This window comes from Cordyceps javanica, chromosome 5, assembly GCF_051103115.1.
Source record: "Cordyceps javanica chromosome 5, complete sequence".
In the NCBI taxonomy this organism is placed as follows: Eukaryota; Fungi; Ascomycota; class Sordariomycetes; order Hypocreales; family Cordycipitaceae; genus Cordyceps; species Cordyceps javanica.
Genome location: NC_139299.1, coordinates 905,684 through 930,660, shown reverse-complemented (window position 1 = coordinate 930,660; position 24,977 = coordinate 905,684). Strand labels below are relative to the sequence as shown.

The 24,977-nt window shown below is 54.3% G+C and overlaps 9 protein-coding genes across 9 annotated transcripts; 6 read left to right on the top strand and 3 right to left on the bottom strand.

The window, feature by feature from the left end:
* Positions 1-368: 368 nt before the first annotated feature.
* V2A60_007526 (uncharacterized protein) lies at positions 369-3,274 on the top strand (the record flags this gene model as incomplete). Its single annotated transcript, XM_083258810.1, has 2 exons — positions 369-612; positions 705-3,274. The coding sequence occupies 2 exons, from the start codon at positions 369-371 to the stop codon at positions 3,272-3,274; spliced, it is 2,814 nt and encodes a 937-aa protein (XP_083114936.1).
* A 909-nt stretch (positions 3,275-4,183) lies between these two features.
* V2A60_007525 (uncharacterized protein) lies at positions 4,184-6,417 on the top strand (the record flags this gene model as incomplete). Its single annotated transcript, XM_083258809.1, has 3 exons — positions 4,184-4,436; positions 4,518-6,312; positions 6,372-6,417. The coding sequence occupies 3 exons, from the start codon at positions 4,184-4,186 to the stop codon at positions 6,415-6,417; spliced, it is 2,094 nt and encodes a 697-aa protein (XP_083114935.1).
* Positions 6,418-7,270: 853 nt separating this feature from the next.
* On the bottom strand, positions 7,271-9,394 carry V2A60_007524 (tyrosyl-DNA phosphodiesterase-domain-containing protein; the record flags this gene model as incomplete). Its single annotated transcript, XM_083258808.1, has 2 exons — positions 7,271-8,472; positions 8,593-9,394. The coding sequence occupies 2 exons, from the start codon at positions 9,392-9,394 to the stop codon at positions 7,271-7,273; spliced, it is 2,004 nt and encodes a 667-aa protein (XP_083114934.1).
* Positions 9,395-12,925: 3,531 nt separating this feature from the next.
* Positions 12,926-14,980, top strand: V2A60_007523 (uncharacterized protein; the record flags this gene model as incomplete). Its single annotated transcript, XM_083258807.1, has 2 exons — positions 12,926-13,101; positions 13,153-14,980. The coding sequence occupies 2 exons, from the start codon at positions 12,926-12,928 to the stop codon at positions 14,978-14,980; spliced, it is 2,004 nt and encodes a 667-aa protein (XP_083114933.1).
* A 500-nt stretch (positions 14,981-15,480) lies between these two features.
* V2A60_007522 (uncharacterized protein) lies at positions 15,481-18,584 on the bottom strand (the record flags this gene model as incomplete). Its single annotated transcript, XM_083258806.1, has 6 exons — positions 15,481-17,173; positions 17,224-17,430; positions 17,478-17,577; positions 17,636-18,041; positions 18,097-18,281; positions 18,338-18,584. 6 exons carry the CDS (start codon positions 18,582-18,584, stop codon positions 15,481-15,483), a joined length of 2,838 nt encoding a protein of 945 aa, XP_083114932.1.
* An 864-nt stretch (positions 18,585-19,448) lies between these two features.
* V2A60_007521 (acyl-CoA N-acyltransferase) lies at positions 19,449-20,080 on the top strand (the record flags this gene model as incomplete). The annotated part of the gene is made up of 2 exons (XM_083258805.1): positions 19,449-19,862; positions 19,919-20,080. 2 exons carry the CDS (start codon positions 19,449-19,451, stop codon positions 20,078-20,080), a joined length of 576 nt encoding a protein of 191 aa, XP_083114931.1.
* Positions 20,081-20,926: 846 nt separating this feature from the next.
* Positions 20,927-22,259, top strand: V2A60_007520 (uncharacterized protein; the record flags this gene model as incomplete). The annotated part of the gene is made up of 6 exons (XM_083258804.1): positions 20,927-21,026; positions 21,098-21,180; positions 21,263-21,356; positions 21,418-21,429; positions 21,487-21,752; positions 21,828-22,259. The coding sequence occupies 6 exons, from the start codon at positions 20,927-20,929 to the stop codon at positions 22,257-22,259; spliced, it is 987 nt and encodes a 328-aa protein (XP_083114930.1).
* Positions 22,260-22,594: 335 nt separating this feature from the next.
* V2A60_007519 (Sec63 complex subunit SEC62) lies at positions 22,595-23,891 on the bottom strand (the record flags this gene model as incomplete). The annotated part of the gene is made up of 3 exons (XM_083258803.1): positions 22,595-22,783; positions 22,839-23,389; positions 23,462-23,891. The coding sequence occupies 3 exons, from the start codon at positions 23,889-23,891 to the stop codon at positions 22,595-22,597; spliced, it is 1,170 nt and encodes a 389-aa protein (XP_083114929.1).
* A 458-nt stretch (positions 23,892-24,349) lies between these two features.
* On the top strand, positions 24,350-24,893 carry V2A60_007518 (mediator complex, subunit Med21; the record flags this gene model as incomplete). The annotated part of the gene is made up of 3 exons (XM_083258802.1): positions 24,350-24,391; positions 24,457-24,571; positions 24,634-24,893. The coding sequence occupies 3 exons, from the start codon at positions 24,350-24,352 to the stop codon at positions 24,891-24,893; spliced, it is 417 nt and encodes a 138-aa protein (XP_083114928.1).
* Positions 24,894-24,977: the final 84 nt, after the last annotated feature.

Genomic DNA, 24,977 nt, shown 5'->3' with positions numbered 1-24,977 from the left:
CAAGGGGGGGCGTGTGAATGGTACAGCCGTCAACCGATAACCTGCCTGCCCGGCAACCAACAAAATCACCCGCCAAATAGTCTCGGCGCATCTGTATTGTTCCCAGGCGGCGCCACGCCTCTCGTCCTCTCGCCTCGACCCAGCTTCTCTCTCTCTCTCGTCGTCGAAACGAAATAGTCCATCATCGGTTCTCTCTCCATTCTGCCCAACGCGGTCAACCCCGACCTCGAGACCTACCACCGCTCCAAGCACTATTCACGCGCCGCTGACCCGTTGTTGCCCTCGTTTGCGCTTCCTCTTCGCCCTCGGGGCTCTCGCGCTTATTAGCTGACGGCAGAGAGAGACGCACGCCGTCCCGCGCTGCCGTCATGCAGCGCGTCTCTTCCTTTCTGCCCTCGTGGGACAAGAGGACCTCCTCGGGCGGCTCCAAGAGCAACGGCCTGTTCGGCTGGGGTGCTAGATCCGTCTCAAGCCCCGCGCCGTCAACCGAGCCGTTGGCCGCCATCGACACGATCCGGGCAAACAATGGCAGCATCAAGCGAGAGGCCTTTTGGCCAGCCACTCTCGACCAGGAATGTGACAAGGCCGCTCGAATACTAAAGTCCTTTTGTGGTGCGCACTACCTTCTCCCTCCCTCCCCCAGCCCGCCTTGGCCCTTGAACAGCAAGGCTTCTGAATGTTAATAACGGTTGCGTTGCGTTTAGTGGATGGTTACCTGCATCCCATCGATACCGATGCTTCCGAACCACCGCCCGATTCCTCAGAGCCTCCATCATCTCCCGCTAAAACGACCCAAAAGATCCCCAAACGGGTCATTCAAAATGCGGCCGGTATTGCCGTCTTTACCTGTATGCGAAGTGGCCTCTGGATGACTGGATCTGGTGGCTCTGGCATCCTCATCGCCCGCAAGTCAGACGGTACCTGGTCCCCGCCTTCTGGCATCATGCTTCACACGCCGACTCTCAGCTTCATCATTGGAGTCGACATCTACGACTGCGTTCTCGTCGTGAGCAACTTGGCCGCCCTCGAAGCCATCACCAGGTCCCGCGTTACCCTCGGCGAAGATGTTAGTCTCATCAACGGCCCCTCGGTACCTCTGGAATCGCAGGAGAAGCGCATCAGCTGGAAGGACCTCGACAACACAGTTCTGGCGTACATGAAGGCCCGCGGTCAGCACCAGTCCGTCAACCTCAACGGATGCATTCTTACCGAGAGAGCCAACGAAAACGAGCGCTTCTACAACGCCCCAGTTACACAAATGGACGTTCTCGCCGGCAATGTCTCCCGCCAAGTCCAAGAGTCTCGACCGCTCTTCGAGGTCATTAAAATGGCCGAGGGAAGGACCGACTTTGACGCCGCCGTCATCGACAAGACTGCCTTGCAGCCTGCTCCTGGCGATGCCGTGATAGAAACACCAAGGGCTGCCACCCCGGTCTCGCCTCGATTCGGCGTCCCCAAGGCCGACGACCCCGATCCTTTCGGTATCCTGGCCCTCGAGATGGCTGGCCTCGAGATACGGGAAGCCGGTAGCCGCCTGCGCCCTGCCTCCAGCCAGGTTGACTTTGGCAACGGCCCGATGAGTCCGGGATTCTCAAAGTTCAGCCGCCAGAGCATAGAATCCATGGCTCGAAGCAACCGTGCCTCATGCATGTCTAACCGCACCATCAAGAGCCAACTCACCGACGTCGCAACCCAAACCGATACCCGGTCCCCCAGCCCCGCCCCTCGCGATAGTGGCGAGAGAAGCCGACGCCCATCACTGGACAAGGAAGCCGTCGACTACACAACCGTTGACATGTCTTCGCTCTCACACATCAGCCAGGAATATGCCAAGACTCCCGCCATCGCCGAGGAGCCAGAGGAGACGGCTATTCACGAGGGTGCCGAGGAGTCCTCACAAAGCTCCAGGGTTCCTTCCTCTGAGGAAGAACAAGAAGACTTTGATGACGAAGACCTGGAGGAAGACGATGAGGAGCCCGTCGTTTTCGAAGTTGCCGCCGTTCAACCAACGCGAACACAAGCTGTCGCCTCGCGCATGATCCAGGCCAGAGGCAACGTCGTGACCATCGCCAAGCGGGTGCCTCCCCCTCTGCCTCGCCGGAGCCCAGCACGCGTCTCCCGACTCATGAAGAGTGAAGGCGTTAGTGACACTCTCAGCGTCAAGAGCCCTCTGCGTCAGGCGTTTAGTGAAGCCGACTTGCGCGACGATGCTGCCAACGACTCTATCGAAGGTGCTATTGACGAAGTCAAATCCACCGGCGATGTCAACGAAGCTAGACTCAGCCATGTCTCTGACATTGGCCAGATCCTGCGCAGCGACCGCCTCTCCGCCATGTCTGTGAAGCCCGAGGCTCGTAGCAATGACGACAGTTGCCTTACCGCCCCTACTGACAAAGAGGCTGTCGTCGATGCGGAGCCCAACCCCGTCTCCCAGGAAGTCGAAGATGATCAAGCTGCCGACATTTCTAGCGATTGTGTCATGGACGCCACCACGGCGGAGCCTCCTCATCTGGCAAAACGCACATCTCCGGCCAAGCCTGACGATGTCAAAGACGGGCCTTCTGGAATCCGTCCCTCCACGGTCGAGGGGGACGAGATGTGTGTGCACCAGGCGCACACACTTTCCATTCCAGCCCAGGCCACGGATGTAGAAGAAGATGCCAGCACTCGCAACAAGTCACGGCCGACTGTTGATGTGACCGAGGATAGCGACGCCGCTATGGATGGCGATGACGAGGACATCTCTGACATGTCCGACTCTGAGCTCATGCATGCCGAGTTCTCCATTATGGAGCCTACTACCGTACGAACCATGCGTCTCTCTCAGATTTCAGCCAAAAGTGACTCGAAGCCTCAGAAGCTTGAGCTCCGCAGCTCACGCGAGATTCCCGCCGCCGAGAAGACAACCCCTGATACTCGCAAGTCATTCGGCGACGATGAGCTCTTCATCGCCATGATGGCTTTTGACAACTTGGTTCAAATAGATGACGGCGATAGCCACCCAAGTACTCCCCACAATGATCACACAGATGGATCCGACTCTGCTTCCATCAAGAAGAAGCACAGCTCCTCTATCTATACTGGTGCCACCGATGACCGCTGGAGCTACGACGGTTCCTCGCCAACTACGCCTACATCTGACCGCCCCAACTCAATGTCCGGTGACCTTACTGATGAAGGAACACCAAAGAAGCACGAAAAAAAGAACAAGGAGCTGGACCCCGTCGACAGTCATAATGGAGACACCACACCCACGGCTGTCACTGTCGCATGAGGACTAGATTTCGATACGAGGACAGTTTCATTGAGACTGATCCGCAACTTTACTCCTCCACGGAGTTGTACAACTATAATATGATTGGGTATGAGGAACGAAGCTCAGAAGAAGCAGCAGCAAGTAGCAAGGGATTGGCGGTGCGTTTTTTTCCTCGTGGTGGGGCGTTTTGGGAGAGCCTATTTCCTTACTTCATGTTCATACTTTGGCGTTTTTTTTCTTCACCATCGTTTACAGCATCCTTCATTTCGTTCATCGCCCGTGGTGATGGCGCGCTTCGAATATGCCAGGTCACATTCTGCGCTCGAATTTTTTCTACAAGCCATCGCCCTCTACATGGCGGGCCTTGGCTTGGGACTTACACTTATAATGATCTAGTTGACGTATATTAGGGTTTTATTGGGTTTTTGCGTTTCTGGTGCGACGCTTCAAATCTGGCCGAGGAAAAAGATGGAAATGGTTATCTGTTTGCTGGGATGGGGAAATATCATGCTGTCTACGATTACATATTATTACTATTACGTATTTAGATTTCACTTCAAGCAGTGAATACAATGAGTCCCTCCTGAATAAGCTTATTGAAATTGTTTAGAGATTTAATGAACAAAGGATTCTTCTTGCAAGGCCAGAAGCTTGGATGAGGTCACGTGATTTCATAGACGGCCAATGCGCCACAGGTTTCGCCGTGCAGCCACAGCCACCCTTGGTCAAAGCTCGCTCCTACTAGCCTCGCGATTGCCTGGTGGATTTGTTTCTCGCGACGCAAGCGCGGCACCATCCAGACTCGAACGCCAAAAAGCGACCAGTGAATTTCCGATAGCCCGCCCTTCCCCGTCGAGCGCACGACGCCAATTTTTTTTTGTTTCGAGCGGAGGACGAGTATTCTGTTCCAGCTTCCGATTCTGCACCATGTCGAGCTCAGGGAAATGGCGCGAGGAGCAGATCCTGATCATCTGCCCCGGCAGCCAGACGACCCTTGCGCAACTCGGATGCAGCGAGCTGACGCTGCCGACGCATCGTATCCCTACGCGCATGTTCAAGGACGGCGATGAATGGCGCCCGTATCACACCTATAGCCGCAAAAAGATTGTCAACGGCGCCGAGGAAGAGGAATGGGTCGAGGATGTAGACTCGGACGAGGGCGCCGTATACCCCATCCGCGGTAGGTCGCCATCCGTCGTGCGCAGCTCAATTGGAACGGGGCGACTGCTGTGAAACGAGCACTAACATGGAAATCACGCAGCCGGCCATATTGTCCACATGGACGCCTTCCTCGCCTTCCTCGACCACGTTCATGGCCTCCTCACCACCACATATCACAACACGCCCATCATGCTCATGGCGTCGCCGCAATGGACGCGACCCGATGCGGAGGCCATTGCGCGGTACGTCTTTGAAAAGACAAGAACGCCTGCACTATGCATAATTCACAGCGGCATCGCCACCCAGTACGGACTTAAGTGGCCCAACATGACGGTTATTGATATTGGCTACCAAAAGGTCGACGTTACCGCCATCCACGACGGTCGTGTTGTCAACCACATCGACGTTGGGGCATCCGCTGCGGACGATCAGCTTTCCGGAGGCGAAGCCTTTACGCAGAGACTCCAGAAGCTGCTGGCATCGCAGAATTTCACACACGACATGGCTGAGCAATTGAAGAAGAGCACCATCTGCGAAGTCTTGCCCTATGTTGCAACGGCAGATAGCCTCTTCGAGCTTCCTGTCCTGAGCCCGGCGGCTGCACTGCCGAGTGCGCCTTCTGCCACCAAGCCTCTCGCCCCAGTTGCGGCTCCCGAGACCTCCAAGCCTGAAGGCCCTACGAACGACGAGGAAGGAAGCGACGAGAAGAAATCCGAGGATGACGGTGTTCTAGATGTGGCTGCAATCGTCACAAGTGGGCAAACAAAGGAGTTTCTTGCGCGCAAGGAAAAGGAAAAGGCCAAGCCAGGACGAAAGCCGAAAACGCAGCAAGAGGAGGCTCCCGCCAGGCCTGCGCGACTTCCGAATAGCAAGAGAACCCACAACACATTCTTCTACGAGGAGATCGTCCAAGAGCTTGTCGTTCCCGAACCCAAGCAACCCCCGAAAGAGGTGACCCAGGAGAACGGGCCTGCTGGTGCCGACACCGACCAGAAACTTTCCGAGAGCACGGCTACGACAGACACCGCGGCACCTGCTGCACCCACAGCAGAGGGTAGCACAGCTCCTGATGTCGCCATGACGGACAATGCGGCAGCAGCTGAGGTGAAAGAGGAGCCCAAGCCAGAGGAACCTAAGCCCGAAGAGCCCCAAGTTTTGGCCACAAATGGAGATGCCTCCAAGCCTGACGAGGACGCGGCGCCCAAGGACTCGTCCAATGATACCCCTGAATATCGGGCAAAGCGCGTCAAGAAGGACATCGAAGTCGGCCTAGAGCGATTCACATTTGCTGATCGGTCTGAGATTGATCGTATAGTCACTGCTATTTACCGCACAGTCCAAGGTATTGACGACATGTACATGCGCCCGCCCTGCTGGGACAACATTGTCTTTGTCGGCAATGGCTCGCGCCTCCGTGGTCTCAAGGAGAACATCCTGGCCACGCTCCACGCAAGACATATAATTTCTCCGTCCACGGCGACCATGTTCACCTCTGAGCTGCCTTCCAACATGGCGACACCGACTGGTACCGGTGCTCAAACCCCCACAAGCTCCTTCAATGGAGCTCCCCACCAGCTGCAGTCCGGAGGCGTCAACCCGCTGCTCCAGGCTGCCACCACTGCCAGTCTAAACCAGCACCAAGCCCTGGGCACACCGCAGGCAGGGTCTGAAGCGGCCGGTCCTGCTAGCCACCACTTCCACAGCCAGACACCTACTTCAATCAAGCTAGCCGCTATGCCCAGCTACCTGAGCGAGTGGACCAAGGCGGGTTTCGAGGAGTCCATGTTCCTTGGCGCGCAGGTTGCTGCCAGAATTGCCTTTTGCCTGCACTCCAACATGGATACGCAGTCCATTGAGGCTCAACGTACGATGAGCCTAAGCCGCGTCGACTACAAGTGAGTCTCTTATCCTCGCCGCGTCCGTGAGAATCCCCTTTGACTAATACGAAAACAAGTGAACTGGGTCCCAAGGGTATCCGTACGCATTCCATGCTCAGCTAGAGAGAGAGGGCGTAGTGGTTGATTTCCAATCTACAGTGTCAATTGGTGGGAAAGATGCTGGGTCAATGGAAGAATGCATGTTATTCTCGGGCAAGATGAATGCTATTACCTTGCGGAGTGGGAGTTTGGACAAAAGAACATCTTTCTCAAAAAGAGATGATTAAAGAGTTATCGGGAACCTGGTGTCTGTTGTTTTTTGATTTACTAAACCGGACTCGCTGATAATGGTTTCGTTTGCCGATGTTGTGAAATTATCAAGTCTTTAGTTTCGGGTTATTTCTGTAGGAATAAAAACCAGATAAGAACCAAGTGCACTCAAAAGACGTGACCGAGATTTGGGAGTTGCTGCACTGATGCAAAGGCGGAAAGAAGAATGTACGAAATATTTCATTGACATTGCCAACAGTGTTTGCTCTCTATAAGAGGTCTAGGATCCAAAACGGTCAAGGCTATATAGATACGAACGAGTACCCATACATGTATGCGCATACTCCGTACATGCAGTAGAAATGAGTCGTGAGTAGGTAGTAAAATGGCAAAACGGCCTGCAAAAGCGAACAGACAGACCACCACCAAAAGAGGAATCGGGTATCATCAGCGCAATGCAATCGGTCGCCCATTTCCGTGTGAGCGTTTTCGCAGCAAAAAAGAAGAAGCAAAAAAAATCAAATTACAAATTACAAATAAACCGCTCTGATGCTGGCAATAAAATCAACCGTTGATAGATTTTCAAACGTCATTCTTTTTCCATTCTTTCATTCTTTCATTCCTTTGGTCTTCTCTTCTGTATTGGTGGATCTTTGTGCTTTCTTCGTCCTCATCTTTGACGCAATTCGTAGTGGGTGGGTGGTGATTAGCCGGTGGCGTTTCTGTCGGCGGCCTCGTCGGCAGCCTTGTTCCAGTCCGTCTTCCAGAGGTAGAGGTACTCGATGCAAGAGACAATGACCAGACCGGCCGTGACGCCGATCCAGAGGCCCTCGAGCTTCATGCCGACGCCAAAGGCGAGGCCGACGGACAGCGGCAGGGAGACGAGGTAGTAGGCGACGAGGTTGATGGGCCCGCCGATGGCCTGCTTGCCGATGCCGCGCAGCAGGCCGTGGGCGCCGGCGCTGAGGCCGTCAAAGACCTGCATGACGGCGACGGCGGGCATGACCTGGGCGACGAGCGCGATGACGCTCTCGTCGTTGGTGAAGAGGAGGGGCAGGTGGTAGCGGAAGACGACGAAGACGACAAAGTTGAAGAGGCTGATGGAGGCGGCGAGGCAAAAGGTGACCCGGGCGGTGATTTTTGCGGCGTCGACGAGGCCGGCGCCGATGAGGTTGGCGACGCGGGTCGACGCGGCAATGGACATGGGGAAGGGGATCTGGTAGGATATGCTGGTGAGCGTGCCGAGGACGCTCTGGGCCGCCAGGTACTCGGAGCCGAAGCGGCTGGCGAAGAGGGTCATGAACTCAAAGGCGAGCCACTCGGCCTCGATCATGATCATGCCGGGCAGCGCCAGCTTGATCATGACCCACCAGTTGGAGAAGGCGCGGCGGCTGAAGCCGCCCCAGCACTGGCGGCCGTCGACGAAGCGGACGTAGAGGAAGAGGAGGACGGGGAGGAGGTTCTCGGTGATGGCGACGGCGATGGGCGCGCCGATGAAGCCGTACCCGAGCCGCCAGACGAGCAGCCAGTTGACGAAGACGTTGAACGGCGCGGCGACGAGGAGCACGTAGGTGGTGGCGCGGAAGAGGCCCTGCGCCTGCGTGAAGCGCTTCCCGCACTCGAACAGGATCACGCCGGGGATGCTGGCGATGCACACCTTGAGGTACGCCGACGCCAGGCGGGCCGTCTCGGCCTCGGGCACGAGGTGCACCAGGATCTGCTCCGAGAAGCACCAGATCAGGATGACCGGGCCGGACAGGGAGAGCAGGAAGAGGGCCATGCGCTGGCACTGTAGGCCGACGAGGTGCTTGTGGCCGGAACCGTACGCCTGGGCGCAGAGGGTGTCGAGACTCGTCGCTAGCCCCTGGAAAGGGGCCAGGCAGGTGATGGCGTTGGACATGTTGGCCACTGGGTGGGGGGGGGGGGGAGACGATTGATCTCTTTTGCGCTGAATGGTGCGGTCCGGGAAGGGGAGGGCAGGGGGGTGTTGGGGGGGGGGGGGGGGGGGACGAGAAGACGGGAACTTACACGAAACAGCGCCGAGTTCCATCCTACCGATCCGGCCGACGGCAAAGATACTGGCGACGTTGATGGAGTACTGCAGAGCAAACGTCGTGATGAGGGGGACGCAGTAGGTAACGACGGTCTGGGTCTCGCGCTGCCAGGTGGTGCGGATGCGGCCGCTGGACACGGCGTCTACCCACTGCTGCTCCAAGTCCTCACTGTCGCTGTCGGTCGGTGTCGTGTCGCCGCGATGACCATGCAGCAGGGGCGCCGTCTCGCCGTTGCCGTTGCCGCGGGGGCGGGGGCGGCCGGCATCATCATCATCATCGGGGCCGGCATCGTCGCGGCTCTCGTCGTCGGCGGGGGCGGGCACCTTTGTGCTGAACAGGCGACGGTACAGGCGGGCGGCGAATCCCTGGCTGCGGTGGTGGCGCGGGTGCTTGGGCGGCAGGATGTGATTGTCGCGGAGCAGGCTGCGCTCGGCCTGGCGGGACTGCTTGCGCTCCATGGGCGTCATGGCGGGCTCGTCGGGGCTGCGGTGGTCAAAGACGGGCCGGGATGCGCCGTACGCCACGCCGGACGGGCGGCGGTACATGGTGCTGCTGAAGCTGCCGTAGTGGTGATCGTGGCTGCCGCCGCCGCCGCCGCCGCCGCCGCCGCCGCCGCCGCCCTCCTCGACGGCGTTGTGGTCGACGTCGACGTCGTCGTCCGAGCACTCGGCAATGTCGCGGGCGAGAGCTTCGGCGAGCGGGGAGGAAGCTCGAAACGAGGCGGAAAGACCACCGCCGATCCGGTGGCCGGAACCGGTCGGCTTGGGGAGACTCATGGTGAGTTGTAATGTATGACGAGAGTTGTTGGTCTGCAGTTTGCGAGGGTCAATTGAAATTTGAAGCTCGAGAAAACCCGAGAATAGGAAAAAAAAAAGGCCGTTGATAGGTCAAGAGAGGGAGTCACAAAATTGAAATTTGGGGAAGAAAGGAGGAGCAGGGAAAGCTCCCGGGGGGGGGGGGGGGGGTTGTCGAAGAAAAAAAAAGTGGCGATGACGTTGATAATGGCAAAGTGTAATGGGGATTTCCCGCTCAAAGGCAAACAAAGTTGGCCGGGGCAGAGGCTATGGGAGAGAGCGCTGACTAAATTTATGTCTCGTTTGTTGGTCTGGAATGGACCTGCGAGAGAAAGGGAAAGAAGAAGATTTTTTTTTATCAAAGTCTGGGAAGTCTCATTGTTGGGCCGACGGTGGCCGTGACAAGGGCATTGACATGGGATGCAAGGAAGAGTTGTGAGGGTGGGAGAAAATTTCAATTGACAAGGTTCGGCTAGAGGTGCAGACAAGGCACAGAGACATTGGACGGAGAGCGGACGTTGGAAGTAGAAGAAGAAAAAAAGTATATATTCTAGGCAGGCAACAGGCAAGCCGAAAGCAAGGCTTTTTTCAAGCCCACCGACTTGCTTGAATCCGTAGCGGCGCCACTATACTATTTTGGTAGTTCGTGGTTCGAGGTCCGCTGGCGGTGACCAAGTCGATCCGTTTGGTTGGCTGGCAACTCTGAGGAGAAGAGGTAGGGATGGCTGTCGCGAGGGCTAATTAGCATCCATCCATCCATCCATCATTCATCCATTCACCCAGCCATCCTGCCGAACTTTTGCAGCATGCTCGAGGCTCGCTAACATCGGTGTGACAAGTTGACGGCGCCGCATTCCCGACGTCGTACCCGTCTTACCCCAAACAGGCTTCTTACCCCAAAGAGGCTTTCCTCTAGCGGACATCGGTATCCGCGGAACCATCTGCATCTTATTTGCGCGCCCTGTCGCGCCAGCTTTTGCAGATCGCCTTGCCCCCCCCGAGCTTGTCGTCGTGGGCTTGCCGCCAACCACCCCCACCGCGCGCCGTCCGTTATAGCCAGCTCTCGTCGTCGTGGCATTTCTCGCATGACTCGAAAATACACCACACAGGTGCTCCCAACGCACCATGGTCTTGTCTGCGCGCGCGCGCTACAGTATCCAGCGCTGTCCTAAGCAGTCCTCCCTTTCGTGGGACATGGTTGCCACCCATGGCGTCTCATCTCTACTATACCTGCGTAGGGGCAAGCTATATGGCATTCGTAGTCCCACCGTGGTCTCTGCCTCGTCTGGTCGACTTTGCTGTTTGCATATTTCCGGTGTATCAGTCTTGAAGCATTTCCTCATAATCGCCTTGTCCTTGAACAGCGATGGCCAAACAAGCACCCCGATTTCCCACGAAGCGATTCGAAACTGACCACTCGGCTTGGCTGCCTCCCCCCACGCTTGCCTCGACAGGTTTGCCGACGTTACCAAAGCCCAATCAACGGTATTGCCCTCGTTTGTGCGAATATATGTTTTGATATGCGGGGCTGCCTCATCTCTGCCAGCATCCCGAAAATTGTCTGCCGTTGTTGAGCACCAAGTATGAGCAGTTGTGTTTGACAGAACCGTTTCCCTCACTTACCATCTTTTGCTTCATTGTCTGCCATCCAATGATGGAGCATTGGCCGAAGATATTTGAGCTGCATCCCCTGTTGCTTGCTCTGTATCTTGGTATGGATCGATCCTCCGGAGGCGTACCCGTCCAGTGAAGCCCGTATTTCATCAGCAGTCGGGAAGACTATCTTGAATTGCGGTGGTTGTGCTGCCGCGTTCGTCCTCTTTTCTTTGGATAGTGCCTTGAATAGTGTCCCGCGCAACCATCCATCATTTGCGCCCAGCGTCGCAATGGACGATACTTGCACCACCACTTGCGATTGTCCTTGTTGACAAGGTATGTGTTGTAGACAATTGGCCATGCTATTCCAGCCCCAAGTCGTAGAACCAGGCTCGTTATGAACTTGGTGTGTACCCGGAACACTCGCAATCAGGCTACCTCTTACAGACGAAAAGTCATAACCCATCAAGCTCTCCACCAACGCCGCGCAAGTCTGGCGGATCCTGTCGTATGACTTGAGATAGCTAAGCAAGTCCAACTTGAATCGGTGTCCGCTGCCTGGTCCTATATTTTTAGACATGGGTGAAGATTCTGTCAAGGTGTTCAACTTTGGAAGAATCGGCGATGTCCAAACGGCATTTGTCATATTGGTCCAATCTTTTGGTATCATGTTGGCTGTGTGTATAATCACCTGAGCTGTGTCATCTCGGCGAAACAGTACAATCATTTTGGAATGATGAGTTCCAAACATCTCTGGCATGGGTGCGACGTGCAAGTGCACGTTGGGAAATGCCGCTGCTTGTTCCTAGTAGATCATTACTATTTACACTCTTTGTATGCTCATGGGCACACAATTCACATACAGACAGATTGAGGCGGTTTCCGTCTTCTCTCTTCCAGAAGCCATGAACGATATGAACCTTGACATGAGGTCTAATGTCACGGTCAAAAGCGTCCATTAAAAAAGGTATGTCGTGTAAAAAGTTAAAGTTCCAGCACTCCATGATCAACGGGTCGCCCAACAGCTCGGCTAATGTGATGGCATCTTTGTTGCTCTCCTCTTCGAGGTCCCGAATCCATGTAAGACGAAAGGGGGAAGGAACAGTGTCAGAGTACTTCTGCTTCTTTGCCCTGGGGGGGCTTATTGAGCGCGAAAGAGATTCGAGTCTAGTAGAAGTGTCTTCTTTGAACGGCCTCTTGCTACGGCCATCCATGGCAGGGGAGGGTGGGTTGTCCCAGCAGTGTGCGGCCGAGTTCCACCAAATATTGGTATGCAGCACAAGTTCAATCGAGTTCAATAGAACCGAGCACCATGTCAGTAGAATGCGCGGGATGGTACATTTGTTCAAGCGACACCTCTGGAACGGTTCACGAGTCAAGGCGCCAGCTGCCAAGCGTGACAGCTAAGCCACATGTCGTACACTAGCCACATTGCCAATGCGCAACGTGGCTAGTGGGTTTTCCAGTACGCGGCCCACATTGCCCCCCCAAACTGCCTCAACGTGCAGCGTCCATCTACGCCTCCCTGACTGGTATCCCCTGGCCTGCTCATAATAAGTCATAACCTTTGGCAATTTTCTTGAGGTTCCTGCTTCTCCACCACAGGTTTCAACTGACAGTGTCAGTTACGTGGACGAGTGGCCAGCTTTGCCTCTGCATGTTATGCGAGCTTTGATCCTCTTTCCATATTTCTTTCAACACGTCGCCACGACGACATTTTGCTTTCAACGTCAACTGGCCGCCACAGCGGCTTAACATTCACCATAGCCATTCCTCGCCGATTCTGGATTGCGCTCGCTTCCAAAAAGCCCATCACAAACGGTTGTCAAACACACCATCCGTCTCTCGACACAAAACTACCAGGATTCGATCACTACCGATCCCCGAACGAGTAGAGCCGACACAAAGCAGCCCATCATGAGGCTACTTCAACTTGCTCTCTTTGCGGCGTCTGCCATCGGCGTTGCGGCAGAGTCTAAAAATGAACCGACGACGTTTGGCGGCGTCTCCGTTCCACCTCTGCCTGAATTCGCACCAGCGACATGGGCAACTGACGTCAATAAGACAAAGTTTACCGTGGTCAAGCACTACAGGTAGCCAACCTTGACCCCATCGCTGTGTAGACCGTCTAACCGACTCCCTAGTCCCTACTGCCACCACTGCATAGCGTTTGCGCCTGTATACCAGACCCTTTACGAGTTCTACAATACCATGAAAGCCGGGCCCAAGGGCGATGATTCCGCAACCGTTGTTGAATCCAATAGTCTACAATTCGCTGCGATGAATTGCGTTGCTCACAGTGATTTTTGTTCTGAGCACGAGGTCAACGCTTGGCCCCAGACTACATTGTTCAAGGATGGACAGAAAGTCAAGTCTCTGACTGGCCAGCGAACCATCACTGAGATGAGCGAGATGATTGAGAAGGCTCTTGAGGAGGAAAAGCCCGGCTCCCGCCCTAAGGATCTCCCGCTACCCGAGCCAGGTGCAACAGAGGCCCCCAAGCCCGTCAAGCAGGCGCCGGCGGTTGCTAAACCTCCGAAGAAGATACCCGAAAACTACAACCTAGATGGTGTTTCTGTTTCCCTGACAGCCGAGTCGTTTCAGAAGCATGTTACTCTCTCCCATGATCCATGGTTTATCAAGTTCTACGCCCCTTGGTGCTCTCACTGCAAGGCCTTGCAGCCGACTTGGGAGCAACTCGCCAAATCTATGCGTGGAAAGCTCAACATCGGTGAAGTGAACTGCGACAAGGAGAAGCGCTTATGCAAGGATGTTCATGCCAAGGCCTTCCCTACCATCCTTTTCTTTAAAGGGGGCGAGAGAGTTGAATACCGCGGCCTTCGCGGCATCGGTGATTTTACCAAGTATGCCGACAGTGCCATTGATCTCGCCAGCGGTGTTCCTGACATCGACGCCGAGGGCTTCGCGGAGCTTGAGAAGACAGAAGAAGTCATTTTTGTCTATTTCTACGACCATGCTGCCACCTCGGAGGATTTCGCCGCTCTTGAGAGACTCCCCTTGAGCCTCATCGGCCATGCCAAGCTCGTCAAGACCAACGATCCCGAGCTCTACAAGCGCTTCAAGATCACCACCTGGCCGAGACTGATTGTCTCGCGTGAGGGCCGCCCGACCTACTACACGCCTTTCACGCCCAACGAAATGCGTGATGTTCGTCGTATCTTGGATTGGATGAAATCGGTTTGGCTTCCTCTCGTTCCGGAGCTGACCGCCACCAATGCTCGTCAGATCATGGAAAACAAACTCGTCGTCTTGGGAATTCTAGAGAGAAAGGAAGGCGACCAGGAGAGTATCCAGGCCTCGCTTCGCGAAATGAAGAGCGCCGCCAATGAGTGGATGGACCGCCAAATCCAAGAATTCCAGTTGGAGCGCAAGAAGCTTCGAGATGCCAAGCAGATGAGAATTGAAGAAGCAGAGGATCGCAACGACGAGCGTGCTCTGCGAAGCGCCAAGTCGATCCGAATTAACATGGACAACTCGAACCGCAAAGAGGTTGCCTTTGCTTGGGTTGATGGAATCTTCTGGCAGCGCTGGCTTCGCACCACGTACGGCATCGACATCAAGGACAAGGACGGCGAGCGCATCATTATCAATGATGAGGGCCGACGCAAGTACTGGGACACCACCGTCACTGGCAACCACATTCTCGTCAGCCGCACCTCCATCATGGAGACACTGGACAAGATTGTCTACGGGCCCCAGGTCATCAAGCCCAAGCTGACCGTCTCCTTTATCGAGAAGATCTTCTTCGACCTCCGCGTCACCCTGCGCGACCATCCTATTCTGTCCCTCCTCAGTGTCTGTGGCATCGCTTACGGTGCCTTTACATGGTTTCGTGCTCGCAAGGGTCGTCGCGGCGGCCACTTCCGCCTTGACGACTCTATTGGCGGCATGCGCGAGTTCAAGGACGGCCTTCTGGGCGGCGGCGTCAACGGAAACACCAAGGCTGATTGAAAGCGCCGCACACGCCGTCCCACGGCAATTCGCATGCCTTTATAATCTCTTCAGGAAGACGGCTTGGTGTTGACTTTTTTATCTTGTTCCTTTTTTCTGTTTCTTTTCTTGGGTACCGCTGCGTCTACGGGTTAGAGAAGCAAAGCGAGGGTTTACATGCACAAAAAGAAAGAAGGAAGGAAAGAAGGAAACCAAGAATGTGATTGGAGAAAGAGGTGGATGGAATAGGCTTCACTGGTGCACTTCTGGCTTGCACTGCATTGTGCTCGGAGAAGTTGCATAACTGCAAATTGGAGTTTTTGGGGAAACCGTGTTCGTTACATTTGATACTGCCTGGTGTGCGATTCTGTACTGTATTTTACCTGTTCCTTCCTTTTTTTTCCCTCTTGATCTTCCTTTACTTCACATGAGTTTATATAACAACTTGATACATTCAAACGTATTCAACATGGAGTCGTGGATTCTGTAGGCTTGTGATTAAAAAGTGTGAAGCTGCTCGACTAGGTGTATATCTCTTCCGTTAAGCTGTTGAGCATTAACCCGGTCTTGGCAATATCGTTAACATCGACTAAAAAGTTGAGTGGCATCTCGACGAGGCTGCCTCGCACGCCGCCCAGCCATTCTCGGAGCTCTTTTATCCCGCCGGGGAACTCGCTGCGGACGACGTGTCCATACTCTACTTTTTCAAGCTGCTCCGGCCCCTTTTTACTCTCCTGCTCGGGGTCCCCTTGCTCCTCTTCGATTTGCGCAACGTCTTGGTCAAGTCGAGTCGCCTCCTGGACCCGAACATTCTGCTCGGCCTGGCCTAGCTCCTTTTCCTCCTCCTCCTTGAATGCTGCATCTTTGCCGTTGCTCGTATCTCTTTGTCCATCTTGTGTGACACCCTCGCCAACACCTGCGCAAACATCGTCCGTGCTCCTCTTACTGGCGTGGCGATCGTCCTTCTTGGTGTCCGCGAACGTTTTGAAGTACTTGGTGAAGAACTCGTCATAGTCTTTCCAGGTGCGCACAGTGTCGTCCGGTACAGGGTGGAAAGCTCTTCGAAAAATTTCCGTGTTTGACTTTGCAGTGCCGCGCCAGAGGTTAGCAAAGTTTGGATGCAACGGATCACGGACAAGGACGTCGGCTGGGGAGTCCCAGTCGTATTCGTTGAGACCATCCGTGATGGGATACCAGTTTGCATTGGGCTGCTCGGGATCCTGATGCGGGAGTAGGCCTAGGTGCTTGCGGAAAATCTCCCGACGCAGAGAGGCAGCAAACTTTGAGGCTTGGTACGGCTGACCGTCCATGATGCTAGAGACCCGCGGACCATGTTCGATGACAACAGCAATTTCTGAATCATGGGTGCCAAGCTGCGAACGATCATTGAGATTGGCAGAGCCACAAATGACAAGGTCATCGTCCGCAATTAGAAGTTTGGAATGGATGTAAAGCTCTTCGCTAACGAATGCATCCATCTCAGCATTCGGATTCCCGTCCCAAGCAAAATCTGAGAGCTCATCTCGTCCATCCATATAAGCTGCAACGATGGAATCCTTTGTCTTGTCTACGACTGTTTGCGCTTGCTCTTGGTACTTTTTATAAGAGCCCGTACTTCCACCCGTACCCTCTCCCAGGGGCAAGCGACTGGCGCCGACCTGGTCGTCATGCTCTTTTCTGGCCTCTTCATATTCAACCCCGGCCTTTATTTCAGCTGCTTCCATAGTTGTAGAGGTATTGATGCGATCAAAATTGCGCAGGTTGTAGAAATTGATGTATTCGCTCGGATCCTCAATACCAGCTTGCTGGAGCCGCTCAATAATGCTATGACCCCCGCGGGAGATGGAGTTATATTGGTATTTCATGATCGCACGAGTACCCAACGCATCGTTGGACTTGAGATCGCCTGCGAAGGCCGGAACAGCAGGCATTACGACCCATATTTTGAAACGCTCATTATTTTTGTGAGCACGTCGAATTCTTTGCACAATAGCTGCACCAATTTTGTTCACCACGGGGTGTTGTTTACTGCTTGTCGCCGTAATGAAGAACTTGGATCGGTAAGACACAAGACGAGCACTGCGAAGCTGCGGAATAATGAGTGCACTCACTTGATTCTCAATATAAATGTAATATCGGGCTTTTAAAATGGCATCAACGTAGGCATTGGCAATGGAGTGCTCGGTGCGATGGCCCGAGGACCAACGCGTGCAGCTGTTTCGGTTAACAAAAGTTGACGGCTCTAGTTCAACAGGAGAGCTGACCTGCGAGTAAGTTGAATGTTCAGCTTGTCCTCTTTAATCGCGGCCTTCCTACGGCGAAGGCCGCGCAGGCCTTTCGTGAACCTTTTCCTTAAAGAATCAACGGCTTGGTGCACAGTATTTCCAATCTCTTCGATTGTATCTGGCGTGTCAATTGGTCTATACTTGTCGCCATTCTTTTCGCTGTACTTGACTTCGTATATATAGTTCCTACATCTTATCAAAATAGTGAAGAATAGTAGGCTGGCTTTACGTACCATCGGTCGACGAAATGGTCAACAAGGCTGTGAGTGATGCTGCCTGTCATGCAGAGAGCCACGTCGGACCATCCCATTCTCGAGCTCTGTGTTCTGTCCACTACCAGGTAATTAGTTAGCGGCGTGAATACTGCACACAAGAATGGTACGCCGCATACACTTGTTCTGGTTCCAGTTGCCAACGCCTGAAAAATCAAAGATTCGAGCATTGTTGTAGTCCTGACCGGGGAAGATAATAGCATCCAGGTCTCCAGGATGCGCGTCTGCAATCGGGTGGCTGTTGGTATCCCACCGTCCAAAGCAGAGATCCAAACCACCCATGAAACAAATTCTGTTGTCGACGATGAGGAGCTTTTCATGATGCGCCCAGTAGAGCACAATATCATCTGCAACACCGTAGATGGCCTTAACAGCGGCATGCGATGCCTTGGCGAGGTCAAAGTGAGTAAGATCCTTGAAAGCTTTCTTGAACTCTGACTTGACATCATACCCAGTGGGTACATGGTCCGGGTGGCGGAAGACATGAATGTTGGGATGCAGAGCCTCTAAAGTCTGCTTGGTATGCTGCCATACTCGTAAGCACGAAATTGGTACCGAGATCTATAACGAGCTTACTCACGGCCGAATCAAGTGTGAGCGCAGCCTGCACTTCTTTATAGATAATAACATTGACCGTTACACCCCGCTCCGCGGCAGTCTTGAGCATGGCGTCTAGGCGGTACTGGGAATTCTTGGAGGGTGGCCGTCGCAGATACATCTCAGGACTCAGCCACCAGTCGAGAATGAAGATAGTTTCTTGGGCTCCTTTGCAAAGGGTTAAGCAAGGCCCAGTTCCAAGCCACAGTGTTTGGTCCACTTACGCTCGAGTGCTTGAGAGACGGCGTAGAAGTAGGAGCAGCCGTCGACGAACCATTTTGCATCGCCAGTGGTTTCCGGTGCAAAAGAGTGGAAACGATTGATGAGATGCTCAGGATGCAGTTGATCACATACATGCCCAACATGAGCATGGGAATGCTTCTCCCCCCCAAAAAGCGCCTCAATTCCCGCCTCGACCTTGGTAAATGGCGTATGGTGGTGGACTTCGGAAGCTTGGGAATCGGGCTCCATGGCTGATTACGGATGACTTCGTGGGGGGAAAGAGTCAGAAATTGGTCGAGTAATGATATGTGATCCTACATGTCGAATGGCAAGGGAGCCAGCAAGGACGGAAGGCTGGGAGTCAAAGAAAACGGGTTAGTTGTTAGCGCCTCCGGCGCAGCACCTGGTAACGTGTGCTTGGGGTCATACCACATGAACGTAGGATACAACCTCGCCGGCGAGGCAAAGTGGTGCAGCAGAGACTCTCAGGACCGGAACTAGGGTGCGCAGGCTTGAAAGAAGCCGGATCTCGGGGGTTATTTACTATCTATTTGGTGGAGAGGCAATGCCGGCAAGTGCGTGCCTAAGTAGAGGCGAGCCGGCCAGTCGCTTACAAACGCGAACGGCAACAACCGATAAGTTCAAATATTGCATACTGCTGGCATCGCCGCCGAATCGGGGGCCATGATTGTCTCTCAAGCCATTTCCCCTAAATTTTCCCTAAATTTCGAGAGCAATGGCCATACACTCTGGTTTGCGGACAGACTGTGCGACAAAGGCGGCAGTATTTATTAAGACGCTGGCTGGCCTCTCGTTGACCAAGTCTCCACCACTCTCATTCACCGGCCAAGAAAAATCACCGCAAAAGGTCCGCTTGCGGCATCCATACAGCGTCGCATCTAGTCATCGATCTGGATCGTCTTGTTGATATTGATCTGAAAGTCAAGTAGCATAAACCGCTCAGACGCGGGTGCAAGCCGTTCGACCTCGGAAGCGTTCCCGTCACGCGCTCAAGGACGTTGTTCATCCTCTGAGCGAGCATCCTCTGGCGCGTCTCACGGTACCTGCGCCGGCACTTTTCCGAGTTGGACACCTCTGTTTGATAGTCTCATCATGTCAGACTCGGCGTCTGTCATCTTCTTCGATGTGAAAGAACACTCGCACGTGACGCCATACCTTGCGGCCATCCACGCCTCCTGCATCACGCACGACCGCACAATCGCCACCTTTTTGCCGCCCCTTTCACATGAGAAGCTGCTCTCATGGTGGAAGAGCCGCATCGCAGAAATCGCAGACGGCAATCGGGTCATGTTCCTGCTCGTAGATGGCATGGAGCCGTCTGGACGTATAAGAGGACCCGAGATCATGGGGGTCGTCATGCTGTTCATGCCCCCATCAGAAACGGGACCCTTCCGATGTATGGTTGAGAACCTCCTCGTCCACAAAAGCTTCCGAGGAAGAGGCGGCGCCAGGTTGTTGATGGATGCGCTTGAAGTAGAGGCACTTAAACAACACCGAACTATGCTGGTAGGTTCGCATGAGCTTGGGTACGAACTGGACCTTGCTAACGAATTCCCTCGCAGCTTTTGGATACGGAAACTGGCAGCTCGGCCGAAGCTGTCTTCAAAAAGTTAGGATATACTGAAATGGGAAGAATTCCCAACTATGGTATTAGTCCTACAGGGGAGCTGAAGGATGGCACGTTTTTCTATAAGGATATCTCGGCGCAAGCATGCAGTGAATAAATCAATTCCTGGGCCGCACAAGCTTGATCCGGACTATCTTACAACCATTGCAGTATGTCAGATACCCAATATGTTGACCTCCGGCTGCTTGGCATGGCGTACACGTGGGTTCCCGCTTCAAATCGAGCTGCCCCATCAGCCTCGCTTTTTGCATGGATCAGAGCTTGATAGGATAGGATTCCGGGCTATGGGTGTGGACAGTTGACGTAAATTAGTACCAGTCGCACCAACGCTGGCCATGCCATCAAGCTCCCATACTATCAGCCGCCTCATCGCACACAAGTCCCCGTGCCTATCGGACATGGCCGCAGCCCCGAAAGCTGCCCCTGTTGGGCCACCAACGACGCTGCTAGATTCGGTCAAGTCCAGCCAAGTTTGGAGGTCAACAGTGTTAGCGTGAGCGCCTCGTAGAGGCCCAGTTGGCCTACCACAGCGTCGCATTTCCCCAGGTGCTCACATGTCCCTAGCTTGGAAACCCTATCCTTGACACCAGGTCCTGGCTTATGCACGCGTTGGTAGCAGTTCGGCATCATTTTGCAGCAGTGCTTGGACAGTGGGCAAAGCAGCTGAAAGCGCTCCCTGCAATTTTTTCGATTTCTTCTTTGATTTTCTTCACAGCGGAATTTGGCGTTGTCAAAAGTTCTGACCCGCAATTGGCCGCCTTGCAAGCTGTACAGCTCCGAGCATCCCAGCTAACACAAAAAGAGAAGGCCGTCAGATCAAAAAGCTTGCTGCTGTCCTCAGCCAGTCATAACTAATTTCTTTCATCATTCCTTCGTGATCGATAATCGTTGAACGGTATCTTTGACCGGTCATTGACTCTCCCAACTTTGCCACCTAGAAGCTATGGTCAATTCCGTCATCATCCCCGCGGCGGCGCTCGTTCCGCTGGCCGCCGCCGCACTCTACCCTGGCGTCACCACCGACAATCACGCATGCGTTCTGAGTGTGTTTGGGACCCCGAATATAGTGCTCATGGCCAGATTCATGTCCGTGATAGCTAATGTTCTACTTTAGCCGAGCCTGTTCTTTCTTGCTCTGCAGATGCTGTTCCCAGCAAGGTCGACACTTGCTGCTCCGAGACTTTTGGAGGCTTGGTGGTATGGATGCAGCCCAGCTTGTCGCAGAGGCTTTGCCAGGACACTTTAGAACATGCTGGACTGACATTCATCGAAAATACAGCTTCAAACCCAGTTCTGGGACGTCTATACTGGATTTGAGAGCGAGGGCCAAATTCTGCCTCGGAAGTCGTGGACCATCCATGGTCTGTGGCCTGGTGAGCAGCCCTCTTTGCCTCTAGGTTTATGAATTTCCGCTAACCCGGCCATGGCTGGTAGACTTTTGCAACGGTATATTTTCGATCCGAATTCATTTACCTCGTATTGCACTTCTAACTGTTACTCGAGGCTCCTACACTCAGTACTGTGACCTGAGTCGTCAGTATGATCCCAAGCCTTCACCCAACACCACCACGGGTACCCCGAGTGGCACTCCCGTCCCGCCTTACAAGGGCGAGTCCATCGACAAGTGGTTTGCGCCATATGGCAAGTCTGACCTCCTTGCATGGATGAACAAGTACTGGATCGGCCAAGGCGACCCTAACTGGGTCCTCTGGGCGCACGAGTATTCCAAGCACGCGACTTGCTTCTCTACCTTCCAGACGGAATGTTTTGTGCGTCAGACCCCTCACCCTTTACATACAGACGATTACGCGGCACGCTAACTTGTCACCTCAAAAACCACACAGGGCCCCAAGGCCAACAAGTACGACGATCTGTTTGAGTTCTTTGAGACTGTCATCAGCTACTACAAGGACCTGCCCACCTGGCGCTGGCTCGCCAATGCCGGCATCAAGCCTTCCAACACGACCGGTTACACCCTTTCCAGCATCCAGACCGCTCTCAAGACGGGCTACGGCAAGGTCCCTTACCTGGGCTGTGGCGGCCCCAAGTACAACGAGACGGAGGCCGGCAAGGGCTCCAGCGATAACGGTCGCACGCAGTTCCAGGAGGTTTGGTACTACAACCACGTAGTTGGCCGCGTTCAGAACAAGGACGTGGTTCGTGTGGACGCCGATGTTGCTGGTGGCAGCCTTGGCAACTGCGCCAAAGCCGAGAATGCCATCTGGTACTACAAGCGCGCCAAGGGGAGTGAGACTACTAGTTGCCAGAGGAAGTAGTCGATAGGCTGGGACTTCTCGCCGGCAAAATCATGTATATGGGGTTTCCGGGAATATATACGTGCATATACACAGATTGCCCACTATTCACAACATCCCGCTGATGCATGCCCTTCCGACTGTACCGTGAACGTCAAAATAGCATCCATTTCCGTCATTCTGCACAACAAGAGGGTTTAAAAAAAGTATACAGAAACTCCAGCACCGCAAACCGTGTTCCTCGACCGCGTTCCTCCACCTGACCTGACACTGAGAAAGATTGTTGTTGGAATATTTCGCATATTTTTGCTCCGCCTTCGCCCATCCGCTCGACACTCGCATCTAAGCATCATTATTTACTCGTCATCCTGCAGCTCTTCTACCTTGGGGGCCACGTAGCGCTGTTGAGCTCCGGTGTTGATTTGCGTGTCGGTGCCGGTCGTGGTTGCGCCAGTGGGCGCGACTTGTCCAGCGGCAGCGGCCATGGTCGAGTTGGTCGCACCGCCCTGCTGTACACGCTTCTTCTTCTTCTTGGGCTTCTCAGTCTATCAGTGTCGTTAGTGCGTGTGTTTTCATGCGTATATATCCGTGTTGACTTACCTCATGCCAGGCCCAGACGGGTCGGAAGCTGTCCATGAAAGAAACATCCTCCCAGAGGTTGGGATACAACCATAGGCCAGGGGGGACGGCAAAGTATGTAATGCAAAACAAGATGACGCGGAAAATGGCCATGGCGAAGAAAAGACCAAGGAGACCTAGCATGCCCCAGCTTAGGTAGTAGACACCCTGACGGAGCTTCAGCGGCCAGAGAGGGTATAGGACAATGGCGAAGATGGCAACAAGAGCAAGGGCAGCATACAACTGGCGCTTGACTTGACTTCCTTCCCATAGCCAAACGTAGTACAGGTCCTCCTGGGCCTCCTGCTGCTGCTCGATGCGCACATTCCACTGGCCCTTAACGCGCTTCGGCTTCTTGCCGTTGGGACCAAGAGCGGGCTCGATCTGGGAGACTCGCAGAGCCAGCATGCTCAGGGGCAGCAGTTTAAAGGTGTTCTCGAGGGATGCGCGGTCGTTGATCTCGGGCAGGAGGGGGTTCTTCTTGCGGGCCTTTTCGTAGGCGGGGGACTGGAGAACTCGCAGCGCACGCTTGACTATTTCGGCCACCCTGTCAGCAATTGAAGCTCATCCTTTGAGGCCCGTGGAGCAGGCCCAAAGAGTCATACCTCGAAACATGTCTTTGCGCTCGCCGTTGAGAATGACTGTACGAGGCTTCAGTTCCTGCCCGCGCAGAAACTTGGCGAGCGCAATGGCCTTGGGATTGGGCGGTCCGGGCGTGATGGCCTGCTGCTGACCCTGCTGTTGCTGGTGTGGATGGGAGTGACCGTGGCCGTCTTGGTCATGATCGTGGGAGTGGCCATGATCATGGCCGTCGCCGTGCTGGTGCTGGTGTTGCTGCTGGGCCTGCTGCATAGCCTGGATCCGCTGTCGCTTGATGTGCTCAATGAATTCCGGGACCGTCATGCCGGCCTTTTGAGCATCCTCCGTGATTCGACGCTGCAGTTCTGCGATCTGTTCAGGTGTAGGCTGCTGGCCAGGACCCGGCATGGGCATGGCCATGCCGCCCTGGGGTTGTTGAGGCGGCGGCGCGGACATTGAGGTTGCTGTAGGGGTTGGGGGGCCAAACGAAGGGGATTTAAAAAAGACCAGAGCCTTTTATGTACGCGACAAAATAACAACAAGAGACGAACGGCTTCAAACCCGAGTTGCCGTAGGCCAGTGCACAAATGAAAGTCGAATGCTGGTGTAAGTTGCAGAAAACCAAGTGAGCGCGGCCACTCCTGGATGACACCTATCACACAACGCCAGTAGTTGTTCACTTTCTGACCAGGTGGCTTTGCTGGCTTTGGGGGTGCGCCGGATCGTCTATTGCCCGCGATCCGGTTAGGTTACGGCTGGCGGCCAGTGCCAATAGCGCTTTTTTGGGCACAGTGTCACTGGCGTGTTTGCGTGGGGCGCCGCTACCTAGTCGTCGAGAAGCTTCGCTCATCTGCCATAGCTGCCGTTGGCGCCGTCCAAGCCATCTCTAGCTTTCAGAGCAGTGCGCTACCACAATGAGTGACAGCCTGACACAGTTGCAAGATGCTGTCGATCAGGTAAGGGACACAGTGGCCATGTCGCAATGTCGAAGCACCAGGAAACTAACGCCTTTTGCCTGCAGCTCGCGCAGCAGTTTGTTGCATCATTGCACTTTGTCCATCGACGACACGACCTCGAAACCTTGGGGCCCAACGACAAAATCCGCGATGTGAAGCAAGAGCCGGAACAGAGAGAAGGTACATGGTGTAGAAAGCATAACGCTATTTGATCAAAGTGCTGACGAGCTCGCCAAATCCAGTTGATCCCCTACCCGCGGACGAATTCGCGGCGGGCCTGAACGAACTGTCGCGCGATCTCATATTCAAGGAGCAGCAGATTGAATACTTGATATCGCTACTTCCAGGCTTGAATAACAGCGAGCAAGACCAAGAAAAAGCCATCAAGGATCTTGAAGAAGACCTTAAAGCAGCAGAAGCCGAGAGACAAGAGGCTCTAAAGGAACGCGATGCAATCCTTGCGCAACTAGATTCAGTCATTTGTAGCATCCGGCGACCTTAGACGGCATCTTTGGATGCCAATATTTGTTTTCATATCATAATATGGGTAGCGCGGAGTTTCGGATATTGGCTTTCTACGTAGTCG